Source organism: Cynara cardunculus, unplaced genomic scaffold (assembly GCF_001531365.2).
Source record: "Cynara cardunculus var. scolymus isolate 2C unplaced genomic scaffold, CcrdV1 Un_Scaffold_509, whole genome shotgun sequence".
Taxonomy (NCBI): Eukaryota; Viridiplantae; Streptophyta; class Magnoliopsida; order Asterales; family Asteraceae; genus Cynara; species Cynara cardunculus.
In genome coordinates, this window is record NW_020200583.1 from 215,683 (window position 1) to 229,184 (window position 13,502).

General features: G+C 37.0%; 1 protein-coding gene and 1 pseudogene across 5 annotated transcripts; one reads left to right on the forward strand and one right to left on the reverse strand.

Annotated features, from left to right (window-relative positions):
- Nucleotides 1-1,863: 1,863 nt before the first annotated feature.
- LOC112501752 lies at nucleotides 1,864-9,436 on the forward strand (annotated as a pseudogene).
- Nucleotides 9,437-10,426: 990 nt separating this feature from the next.
- LOC112501744 (phosphatidylinositol-glycan biosynthesis class X protein) lies at nucleotides 10,427-12,852 on the reverse strand. 5 transcript variants are annotated; one of them, XM_025105458.1, is made up of 6 exons: nucleotides 12,617-12,852; nucleotides 12,370-12,528; nucleotides 12,038-12,152; nucleotides 11,597-11,933; nucleotides 11,341-11,507; nucleotides 10,427-10,851 (listed from the first exon to the last, which is right to left on the reverse strand). In XM_025105458.1, the coding sequence occupies exons 3-6, from the start codon at nucleotides 12,143-12,145 to the stop codon at nucleotides 10,558-10,560; spliced, it is 906 nt and encodes a 301-aa protein (XP_024961226.1). In that variant the 5' UTR covers nucleotides 12,146-12,152; nucleotides 12,370-12,528; nucleotides 12,617-12,852; the 3' UTR covers nucleotides 10,427-10,557. The 5 variants fall into 5 exon arrangements, with proteins under 5 accessions (XP_024961226.1, XP_024961225.1, XP_024961224.1 ...); XM_025105457.1 differs by having other exon boundaries at nucleotides 12,264-12,528; nucleotides 12,617-12,841; XM_025105456.1 differs by having other exon boundaries at nucleotides 12,038-12,165; nucleotides 12,249-12,528; nucleotides 12,617-12,841.
- Between the last annotated feature and the right edge of the window lie 650 nt (nucleotides 12,853-13,502).

The window sequence follows — 13,502 nt, forward strand, 5'->3', positions numbered from 1 at the left end:
GTTAATCAATAAGATTTGGGACCTAGGACCCCTACCACCATGCACTAGATCCGCCCCTGGACAAACCGATATAAATTCAATAAACTCTCATGAACCCCTACCCCCTAAACGTACTCAAATAACTGAAAGACAAATACCGTTTTGGACCCCTACCCCCTAAACGTACTCAAATAAATTCTATAAAGAAGTCGTTATGTATCAAAATCAATACCATTATATATTTCAATTATGTAAAAATTGATTGATGAGACTACTTTCCAAATAAAAGTTTGATGTAACACCACATGCCCAAAATGGAACATTGTTAGGCAAGATAAATTATACAGTTTTGGACCTTCAACTATAAATTAGGGGTGCACGCGAGTTGGGTTGGATGGTTTACAACATTTTTACAACCCAGCCCAATTATGACGGTTTGGAAAAATCTCAACCCAACTCAACTCAACCCATTCAAAAGTATAGCCCAACCCAACCCTTGCGGGTTGAGGCGGGTTGGGTTGACAGGTTAGTAGTTACATAAATTTGACGAATGAAATAATTCATAAAACTTAAGTTTATAGACCATACTACAAAGCGTCCTATCTAAAATGGTTACAATAAGTTTACATGACGTTTTTGAACGTTTCAACAAGTGTTTTAGAATGATCTTTAAATAAAATGTCGTATTAGTTATTTTATATAAATATTTTGAGAAGTGTCCTTAAAACTCATCTATTTATAGGACATCTATGTTCATATACACTTTTCAAGTCGTGTTGTATAAAATAACTAATATGATACTTTATTTTAAAAGCGTCAGAGAATTTGTTAGAACGCCCAAAATAATTCTATAAACATATTGCAACTCTTTTAGATAAGATAATTTTCTTGTTTCGTCTTATAAAGAATCATATTAGGACGCTTAGACATTTTATGCATCCTATAAGATCTAATGTTGTAGCGAAATGCTATAATTAAACATTTTATTTCCGTTAAAGTACAACATCAAATGACGGAGTATTTAGATTGATGGATTCGTCAACAAAATATCTATTAGTATCATTCATATTCTCCAACATATCAATTTGTTGTTGCTACAAAAAAGATTTCAATAATTTTCTCTTATTAATTAGATTATTTGTCATCATTATTTGATCGTTAATCTCTTTTGGTAACCTATACGTTTAGCTAAAATGAAATACAAACATAATATCATTCAGAGAGTTTTAGAACCATTAAAAGGCAGAATTTTTTTTGCCAAATAAGATTCACCTTTTAACGATTCAGATACTATTTCTTAATTAAACTATTAAGAGGTAAAGAAAACCCTTATAGTCGCTGAATGAGAACATGTTCAACTTTCTTATCAGCATAAAGAAAGAAAATGTATGTATCTGGTGGGGTGGGGCCATGATCCAAAGTCATGAAAGGGAGACAAAAGAATGGGTACAAAATCTAGTTCATACCATATGATCCTTAATCTTGGATTTGCATATAAACCAAACACAACTTCTCAAATAATTCGGTTACCGAATAAAAAACCAAACGAACCCAGTAAATCCCACATACAGTAGTTCTGGGGGCAGTACGATGTTACCTCTGGGGCGGGAAGTAAGAGATCGGTTGCGTGAATTCAGCCCTACAGAGAACTTCCACAACAGACCATGGACATGTTAAAAGAAGCAAGAACATGCCTTTTTTTGACCAAATGTAATAAAGATGCTTGATTTCAACATCTATATAAAGTTTGACATTGTTGTCTCAGAAAATAATGATGGAACGGTTGACCGCAAGTCATCGTAATAAGAAAGAGTTATAATTTAGCATAAAAAGCTTGTGTTCTTTTCGGTTCTTGGTTCCGAATATAAAAGCGGGCACTTGCCATTCTGTTTATTCACTTGGAAAACAAATCCTCACATAAACAGGCATACTATCACAGTTTACACCGTATTTTCTTCTTCAGTGTGTGTTTTCTGTGTGTATTCGCTTATAGCGTGATATAAAGAAAATGTGGAGATTGAAAATAGCGGAAGGGGGCAATGACGCGTACCTGTCGAGCACAAACAACTTTGTCGGGAGGCAAATATGGGAGTTTGATCCAAACTATGGAACTCCAGAAGGGCGTGCTGAAGTTGAACAAGCTCGTGCTGATTTCTGGAACAATCGCCATGAAGTTAAGCCCAGCAGTGACGTACTTTGGCGCATGCAGGTTCGCTTTCTGACGAGTTCGAATCTATGAACCAAAATTCAAACCACTATCTATTTGGTTAAACAAAACCAGTATATCTCATTTGAATGTAGGGTCTGAGGGCGGGATGTATACAGTCCTGACCTGTAAAAAAGTGAGCAAAAAGGCTATAAGAACTAATTTGTTGTATGAATATGGATATGCAGTTTTTAAGAGAGAAGCAATTCAGACAAACGATACCCCAGGTGAAGGTCGAGGATGGTGAAGAAATCTCGTACGAAAAGGCGACAACCACGTTGAGGAGGTCTGTGAACTACTTTGCAGCCTTGCAAGCTAATGATGGTCACTGGCCAGCCGAAAATGCTGGTCCCATGTATTTCATGCAGCCCCTGGTAAGCTTCTATATTTCGTACACATTAATGGCTGTGAGACAGGTTCAAATCAGAAGTCTAAATATTTTGAGAATCTGAGAACCAACTATTTATGTATTATTCATTATTCATTGTGAATATTGTGTGTCGATCAATAAATTGCAGGTTCTCTGCTTGTATGTTACCGGGCACCTTAACAGCGTTTTCCCAGCAGAACATAGAAAAGAAATTCTACGGTACTTATATTGTCATCAGGTACCTACTGTTATGATCGGAGATGCTCTTTGAAACTGGACTCATGTGTACATACATAAGTTCCAAAAACATTAACACACGTATTTTGAAATTCACAGAATGAAGATGGGGGCTGGGGATTTCACATCGAGGGTCATAGCATGATGTTCTGCACCACTCTAAGTTACATTTGTATGCGTCTCTTAGGAGAAGGACCCGATGGGGGGCTGAATGGTGCATGCACCAAAGCACGAAAATGGATTCTAGATCACGGCAGTGTCACTGTCATTCCATCGTGGGGCAAAACATGGCTTTCAGTAAGACATCTTTCTCAAAAACAAACTAAACACTTGGACAAAGGCTCACAGGATCAACAAATAGTATTGAGTGTATGCCATGTTAGCATAGTAACCGGTTAATGCTTAAACCAATTACCCAAGTACTCAAGTCTTTGAGATTTCAAATCTCATGTACCAATATGAAGGTTTCGGAAAAACGTTACCCAAAACAAGAATCAGGACAAAGTATGTTACTTTTTCATGCAATTTGCCACATTCAGATGCTGAATCTATGGCAAATTTTTGTTTATATGCTTTTTAGTTTTTAAAATCAAACATGCTTATACATGGTTCTTTGTTTTAGATACTTGGCGTATGCGAGTGGGCAGGAACCAACCCCATGCCACCAGAGTTCTGGATCCTCCCTTCTTTCCTTCCTATGTATCCAGGTTAGCCAGTTCTCTAGTACAAATCTTTGGACAGATTTACGGTTTTCTGGTTTGTAATCTGCCACTTAGTCTAAGTATCACATTAATTCTTTAGATGCATGTTTTTCATTTATGATGGCCAAACACCCATTAAGCCATACAGACCGTTAAGCTCATTAAGCCAAAAACAAACAGTCCCTAAGGCGATCAAACGCTAGAAGTCTCAACTGTTTGCCTCGACTTAAGAATGCAAGTCTTAGCAGATTCGATTACCCGACCATCATAATGTACTATTTTGTGCATATTTTTCTACTTAGAATCTCTTTCCAAATGCAGCAAAAATGTGGTGCTACTGTCGGTTGGTATACATGCCAATGTCATACCTATATGGGAAAAGATTCGTTGGTCCTATTACTTCTTTGATACTGCAACTTAGAGATGAACTTTATGCACAACCCTACGATGAAATCAACTGGAAGAGCATACGACATTTGTGTGCGAAGGTGAACTTTAACTTTTGACCATCTATACATCTGATTTGTGACTTAACACCCCCCCTCTAAGCCTAACCCGACTTATGATTTCAGGAAGACCTATACTATCCTCATCCCTTACTACAAGATTTGATGTGGGATAGTCTCTACATTTGCACCGAGCCGTTACTAAATCGCTGGCCATTCAATAAATTGCGACAGAGAGCACTCGCAACAACAATGAAGCATATTCATTATGAAGATGAGAACAGCCGATACATCACAATTGGTTCTGTAGAAAAGGTCAGTCGATCTAATAACTAACACATAACCCCTTTCCACTTTGTCAAATTGAAAGCGAGTCCAACCGTTCCCATAATGTTTTGGAATGCTTCATTTATATCATTTTGTTGGGTTTTTTTATATGCTAAGTGGTAACTTTAGTTTTATATTCATCAATCAACAATTATCATCCTAACAAAATAAAAGGACATTGTTGATGAAAATTCTCTTAATTTATCACTTAGGTTCCATCATCCATGAGAAGCTTAAAAGGTTAAAAAAACACTTGTTTAGAGGACTCACGGTCTAAATGAATTATAACGATTTTATAAATACTACTTTGGTCATTCAACTATACTGCTTTTGCTCATTTGAGTGTACTTTCTCTAATGGAACTATATGATAACCGAGTTAATATCCCCCTAAAACTCTAACTTGACAAATACAAAGGAGGGATTCTATAGTTCATGGAAACAATGCTCAATTTTTGGAGCCATCATATGATACCAAGATGCATGATTATAAATGCGAACAACTTTTAGCACTGAGAAAAAAATCAAAATGGGCACTTGGACTAATTGCGTATATAAATGAGAAAACCACACACATACACAATAAGGATAATAGTTACAAAGCAGCAAGGAAAAAGATATAGTGTTGAAAAAAATTCACCTTTGTTGTTTAGAGTTCTTATTCCTGGGAACAAATTGTTCAGGCACTGTGTATGCTTGCATGTTGGGTTGAAGATCCAAATGGCGTTTGTTTCAAAAAGCACCTTGCCCGAATCCCTGATTATATCTGGGTTGCTGAAGATGGAATGAAAATGCAGGTTATAAAAAACTACCCGTCTTTGAAAAACATGATTTTCATAAATCATAATACATGAAATCTACTTGATCAAGTATTTTAAAGAGTTCACGGTTATAATTTCGAAACAGAGCTTTGGCAGTCAAGAGTGGGATGCTGGTTTTGCCGTTCAAGCTCTACTGGCAACGGATCTTACCCAAGAAATTGGATATACCTTGAGGAAAGGACATGACTTTATTAAAGCTTCACAGGTCTCGAGCTTAAAACTATGATGCATTCTTGAGTTACTAGTTAAAACACCAAGAAATATGTAATTTTTACTGGATATAATCCTGATTATTTGTTCCTTTAACTCTTGTGTAGGTTAAGGACAATCCTTCGGGTGACTTTAAAAGCATGCACCGACATATCTCTAAAGGGTCGTGGACTTTTTCAGATCAAGACCATGGATGGCAAGTTTCAGACTGTACTGCTGAAGGATTAAAGGTATTTATATGATCTTTCCAGTTGTCCATAATCACAAAAATTCGAAAGAGCCTCTCCTAATGGTCTACTTACTGTCTATCCCCAGTGTTGCCTCCTATTCTCAACGATGCCACCAGAAATTGTTGGTGAGAAAATGGAACCTGAACAACTGAACGACTCTGTCAACTTAATACTTTCCTTACAGGTCAGTGTATATTTGCTTTCATTTCCATTTCTTGGAAACACTTAGGATGGAAATTTTTAATATATCAACCTTATGGCATGTCATATGTTCACGATACCATCAGCTTAATAACAAATTTCAGAAATTATTAATACCCGTTGTCAAGGTTCTAAATGGTGTGTGGCGTGGCGGCGAGGTCAAGCCTCAAGCCTTACGAGTTACGGCGAGACCACGACATTTTTCTAGGCGTGTCCTAAGGTGGCATATATATGTATATATACACACACACACCCCTACCCACACTTGTATGTGTTAGTGTTTTGAATAATACTTTAGAACAAATTAAATTTATATAAAGTAATAAATTAAAAAAGAGATAAGAACCATTGATACCAAATATATAGAGCTTAAAGAAAAAATATCAAGAGTATGCAAAATCGAGATTAAATCAATTGAATCTCTACTCGTTACTTTTTTCAATTTTCAAAGAATTCGTGTTCGACTTTTCGTATAGAGGAATTTGAGTAAATATTTACCTATTTAAGGTTTTAGTTTTTAAGTTTCTTTTTTGTGTTTATTTAAGTCTTAGTCTCATACATATAATTATCATTTATCGCTCAAGTCACACCTTACAAAATAAACGCGTTGTAAGCGTCGTAACATGTCGTAATGCACCATAACGTGTTACACGCAAGCCAAGCCTTAGAGTGGAGCCATAGGGGTTAACGTGGCGGCGAACCCAAGCCTTGATGCCATAACGAGTTATTTCGAGCATGCCCGTTGTAAATCATTAAACGTGGTCTTAACAAGTTTTATTTGACTGATGATATTATAGAGCAAAAATGGTGGGCTAGCCGCATGGGAACCAGCAGGATCATCAGAATGGTTGGAGGTATCTTAGTCACAGAAAAAAAACTGCTTGTTAGGATGCAAGGGTTTGACACTGTACTCTTAACGTATTCTTTTCATTGTAGATTCTCAATCCTACCGAGTTCTTTGCTGATATCGTCATTGAGCATGAGTAAGACTCCGCATAAATTCTCATTTTCGTATCTTGTTTGGATATTATATATAGGGCCAGGTTTTGGGAAAATGCAAAAAAATGAAAAATTGAGGAACACCCTGGTAACGTTCTTCTATACGATATGCACATGTGCATACAAGTATTTGTAAGTAATTTTTCCGGTATGCACGTGTGCATGTAGAAACCAGGAAACATCTTTACTTGTATGCACATGTACATACCGTACAGATGAACAGTTATCAGGGTGTTCCTCCCAGAACCCCTCTCTCTCTCTCTCTCTCTCTCTCTCTCTATATATATATATATATATATTAATACTCAACTTCAAGAGACTCACAAAACTTGTTGACTAGGTATGTTGAATGCACATCATCAGCGATGCAGGCCCTGGTTCTGTTTAAGAAGTTATACCCCGGACATAGGAGGAAGGAGATAGAATGTTTCCTTACAGGTGCAAGTGGATACCTGGAGAAAATACAGATGCAAGATGGTTCATGGTTTGTTTCTGCCTTCTGAAGTATATATAATATTTATATATGGCAAAACTCACACACACTCCTCAAGGCTTGAATCCTTGAGCTCCAGGGAGATTGGGATGAGATCTACCTTAACATGGGTACCTCTGGGCCAATGATCTTTTGGTTTGTTTCTGCTTTTTGCAGATAAATAAGAGTTATAGAACAGTTGGAACCATTTTTCTTGTTATTTTTGTTAACATGAGGCAATTGTGGATATTAGGTACGGAAACTGGGGGGTGTGTTTTACATATGGTACCTGGTTTGCTCTTGGAGGACTGGCAGCAATTGGCAAGACGTATGAAAATTGTTCAGCAATACAGAAGGCTGTCAATTTTCTGCTGGAAACACAGCTGGAGGACGGTGGTTGGGGAGAAAGCTACAAATCCTGCCCAGAAAAGGTAACACAACAACATAAGTGTTAAAGAGAAACAGTAATAAATAAATAAATAAAATAAAACAAAATTATTATAGTTATGGCTAAGTACAGCTTCTGGGCATGGGTCACAAGGTTAACATAGTTCTCCTTGGTTTCTCTATAAACAGAAATATGTACCCCTGGAAGGAGGCCGGTCCAACTTGGTACACACTGCATGGGCAATTATGGGACTGATTCATTCTCGGCAGGTCAGTTTATCAATTCAAAAACTATATGCAATTATAGTTTTTTACTTTCTTTTGTAGTTTTTAATACTCCATGATTAATTTGTCCAAATGTAGGCAGAAAGAGATCCAACACCCCTACACAGAGCAGCCAAGTTGTTGATCAATTCCCAGTTGGAAAATGGTGATTTTCCGCAACAGGTATGCACAAAAGAAGTTCAATGAACCAAATGTAAATGATAAAAACAGATGTGACACATTTTCTGTACCATGCATTTGTGGGTGGGTGGCTGGGGGAGGGGCATAGTGCCAGGGATCATATGAGCTTATAGTTCTAAACTGAGGGGCTGTTTGGTTGGTTTTCCATTAAGGCCTGTATTGATAAAGCTGCCTGTGTATATTAATCAGTCTGTATAGATTGAGAAGGTTTTTGGTTGGGAGGTTTTATTATAGATGGAAGGAGTGTATTTTTTTGATTGGGAGATGCAGGTTTGGAAAAAACTTGGCTTTCTGCATAAAGCTCCCTCCTAGAAGCTTACTGAATAAGCCACTTTCTATATCATTAAACCACAATGAAACAGTCATGTATAGCTGACCGAATAAGCTGTGAGTCCCATTAAGCTCATTAAGCTGCTCCCTAACTTGATAATTTACTATTAGTAGGTGTCACAGCTGCATAAATACCTATATTACACAATACACACACAAACATCTCAACATACTTTCTCATGAAATCCTAGTCATGTTTTGTAGAAAGAAAAAGAAAGACTTTCTCCTCGGTAATACTCCCTCCATCCAAAATACACGTCCACAATGAAAAACGCACACAGTTTTAGAAATGTGTAGTTATTACACTTTTTAATCAATCAAATGGCAGTGATGAATTTATCCATCTCGTAATTAAGGTTAGAATTGGAAAGTAGGCACTTACTTTTGAAAGTGGGCACTATTGATGAAGATGAAGTGCTAATAAAGTAAGAAGGTTTTTACTTGTATCTAAAGAAGGTGAACCTCAATGTGTCAAACTCCTCAACTTTGCGGAAGTGAATTTAGTCTTTGCAAGCAACCTCTCCCTTGTATTTTGCAAATTCTGTTACCAGAACTTATACCTTCCAGTCACAAAGGAGTAACCTTACAAATTGCGCCATGGCTCATCCCTGCTAACTTGTTTCCATCTTCTTCTACCAAATCCAGGAAATAGCCGGAGTCTTCATGAAGAACTGCATGCTACACTATGCATTATACAGAAATATATACCCAATGTGGGCTCTAGCTGATTATCGCAAGCAGGTGCTGCCACAGCTCAAATGCATCTAGTACCACCATGTTGCTTCAACCAACGACCCAGTGCTCAACTCAATCATTTCAATGCATACAAGAAATTATTTACAATAAAGGAAACAAGTTATCTTTCTTTTCTCTATTTATCAATATTTATGCAACGGCCCACGTCTTCAAGGATGTTTAAAAAAGAGGAAGGATATTACAAGGGTGAGAGGATACAAGGTGGTCAAGAATGAAATGTAAAATAGCCTCTGTCTTTTTGTAAAATATTGTTTTATTATATTTTCTTCCTATGAGCCCACAGCCTCAGTGTTCATATTATGTAATGGTCCCTAGCCGATATAAATAAATGAGTTATTCCGAAATAAATTGGTGATGCTGTGTCCTGTGTGCTTCGTGCATGGATGTTTCCAGAAAAAACTCTCATGAAGATTAAATGAGAACTGAATATAAGCAGGTAACCAGATGCAAGAATACACAGAAGGAAAGATGTAAGTGCCTAAAAAATAGCGACAAGTGTTCAATAAGTTGGATTCTTACATTTGCTGTTCTAGTGGTTATTCTAAAGGAGTCCCATGACTGTTACCAATGCTTTCATAATGAAGAACTGCTCTTAGTATAGTTACTGGACAACATCAAAAGAATTAAAACACTCCTGTTTATAAGTAAGGGGCTGTTTGGTTGGTTTTCCGTTAAGTCTTGTATGGATAAAGTTGTTTGTGTGGATTAACCTGTCTGTATAGATTGAGAAGGTTTTTGTTTCGGAGAGCTTTGTCATAAACTTGGCTTTCTGCATACCCCCCCCCCCCCCCAAAAAAAAATAAGCTTGCTGAGTAAGTCACTTTCTATATCATTAAGCCACTACCAAACAGTCCTTTATAGCTTAGCTGTGAATCCCATTAATCTCATTAAGCTGCTAACAACATGCACCAAGGGTACTATTAAGAAACTGAAGGCAAATTTTTTACAGTTATGCGTACTTCTATATCTTACATAACAAGATGTTGCAGAAGTAATGACGGTGATTAAAAGACTTACTAACAGAACAAGAAATCCAAAGAAGATAAGTATTTGAACACTTGAGAGGATTGGTAGAAGGGTAATTTAAACTGTTTGCCAAGATGTACAGGAGCTTAATTCACTACTGTGTGCCAATATTCTTGAATGAGGAGCTGAATAATCTTGAATGATTCTCTTACCAAGTACATAGAACATTACAACAGTAGCATCATTGAACATACATTGTGCAAATATATAAACACAGCACTAGAGTCAATTGTAATTGCTGATCAAACACAGCATGCAAATAGTGACGAAATCATATTTGTAGAATTACGGATTCAAAAGAACAAATAGAGCTTGAATGTGTGTGTACAGGTGCAATCTTCCAAGTAAGTGACTAACTAACGAAAATAATAAATATCACATGAACTGTTAACATATTAAGATTGTTTATGACCGTTGTGGACTGCAATGTCTGAATGATAAACACATGCCATGAAAATTGAGAAAGCAGATGCAACTGCTGAAACAAAAGTAAGCATAGACACAACTTTTGTGTGTTTCACAATTCCAGATGGTACTTCCCAGATAGTTGCAGCATCAGTGGATCTAACACCATCATTGGTTGATGGAAATATACAGCTTTGGTTATGGGCGTCCCCTTCCACAATGCAGCGTACAAACAAGTCAGGAGAGCCAAATTCAGCTTTTGTATAACCATGTTCTCCCAAGGGCTGCAGAAATAAGTAGAATTGAATCAAACACAGAGAAGTATCCTTGCTGGTTTATAGGCAAGAAGGAAAATATGCTTTTTGAAGAGAACACAATATAAGCAAACAAACAAAAGAAAAGGCAGAATATATATAATCGTGAGTAATATAAGCCTTCCACAAAATGGTATACATACATACTGATTCAAGAATCAAATTGGTTATGAGAAGTAGGCTTAATATTACAGAATCCTTCTTACATATTCAAAGTAAAGAAGTAGCCTAAAACAATTAAAGAACACTCACAGTAACAGACTTTAGTGTGATCTATTCTAAAGAAGAAATTTGTAATTGAATAACTTCTACAGGAACAACTTTTTTGCCAACTACTTATTCTTAAATAAAAAATGAATTAATTCTACCCCGAAAATGAAATATATTTTCCTAAAATGTTAATGTCAGAAAATATAAACAGTGTGGTGCAAGCACACTTGATGCTCATCATTCACATACCGCATAGCGTGCGTGCAATGGAAGCTCGATGTTGAATTCCCACCCATTCTTGTTCCCGAACAATGTACTAGGGCCCAAATCCATGTGAACCTCAACAACAGATCGATTTGCCCGTACAGTAGGCAACTCTAAATCTGTGTCCCCAAACGCAGAAGCATCCATAAACACTGCAAAAGTCAGTGAAAACAAACATAGTAAATAATCTTGAAGGAACCATGCCACCAGAATTGCTTCAAGGGTAATGACCGTAATTTACCACCAAGCTCTGTAAGATGCTCTAGCTCAAAAGGATCAGCAAACACTCCAGAGGGCAGTCTCTCAACAATTATTGCCTTGCAGAAGAGTGAGGGAAGCTTAGATGAAACTTCTGGTTGGCTTTCAATTCTAATGGATGAAGTTAGAAGCCGGTGAGAACCTTCACCAATTAACCGTCGCTGCAGAACCGACAATTTTGGCACGAAATTATGTTTATCTTGAAGCATTTCACAGAAGCCATTAGAAAGCTCATAGGCTATGAAATCTTGGAAAGTCCGATCACTTAAGCTCTCATATTTCTGAAAGTATGCTTCTGTGATATATTTACGGCTTCCCAACTGAAGAGGTAAAGAGAAAATCATACAATGGAACAATTAAACATAAGCAAAGAAATATTATGGTCCAGCATAACATACATGAAAGAAAACAGACTTTCGCCCACCTCAGAAAAACTTGAAGAGGAATGGTTGCAATAGCAAATACCAGCAAGCAGTGACAATACGATTCCCAATCTTAGATGAAACTGGACTTGGAAACGTCGATATTCCATGAAACAACTGAAAAATAAAACTATAAGCCATTGATAACTCTGTTTCTAAAGGGGCTAAAGCATAAACTACGACGAGAAGACATTAAAATCAGCTCTCATTTACTTGGGTAACACAGACAATGGTAACTGAAGATTGCTACTTTCTTTGAAATATCAGATTTATTGAATTCCTATTGCTTCGACAACTCCAATAACAAGTAATGAACAGGCAATTTATCGAACACCTTGAATGCACCCCTCGCCACACAAGAGAGTTATTCAAAAAACCCAGCTACCGATTTCGTATCTTCCAAAAAGAAACAAGTATAAGACAACGCCGAAAATCCAAATATGTTTCTACAAATTGGTTTTCTTGATTTCTGATATAAGTATTTTCTTCAAACCTGAAAACAAGAAACAATTTTGTATTAATTTCCCATTACAATCGACCTGAATTAGTAGCAAAAGAACTCGATAACGAGATCAACGAACCATCCGATTATGCGTTGGCGGGCAACGGAGTCCAAGATGCAGATACAAGACGGATCCAGGGCGAGAAGAGATCGTCCTCAGTTTGGGCTGTTGGCTTCCAAATGTGTTTCAGTTCTCAGTTTTAAGAATAATAGCAAAAACAGCCCCCATGTTTACCCAATATGAAGATGGAGCCACTGGTTCCATCAAATGCCTACCATTACCCCCTTCGACTTTCTCTTTTTCTTTTACTGTGGTTTCTCACATCTTTGATTCAATTAATCCATGAAGTTTAGGCGAAATGTTATTTTGATAGGATACAGAGTCTTGTTTGCAGTAATGATTAGAGAAGCAAAAGGCTCAGAACTTTTCGGACATGGACATGGACCTTTCAAGCTCGGTTTTCAGTAAGCAAAGAAAAAAGGTTTTGATACACATGATATAGTTAGGATAATCACTTACCCGTAAAATTCAACACTATCGCACTAACCGTGGTAAGAGCTATCACTCTCACTTACCGGGTAAGACTTTCGGTCATCGTTTCTCTCTTATCGGGTAAGATTCTTGGTCTTTACCATATTCATCCGGTAAGGTAACGTAACTTGACAAATGCTTACCCGAATAAGCATTAGGTAAACGGCCCCTTATTTATTATTGATTGAGTTCTTAGCCTCTTGTCATAGAATTACATTGATATTCAGTTGAAATAAGTGATACAAACAGATAATCACGATACAAACATGTTATGTTGATCGATTATAGAGCGGCGACTTTTCCCGCAACCTTGGTTACGTTGACCAAGTCGTCTGCGTCTTTTTGAATATGTTGTATCACATGTAATTTTAATCTGTAATCACATATGATCTTGAAACTTCTCCGACTTTTTGCATAATCTCCCCCCCCCCCC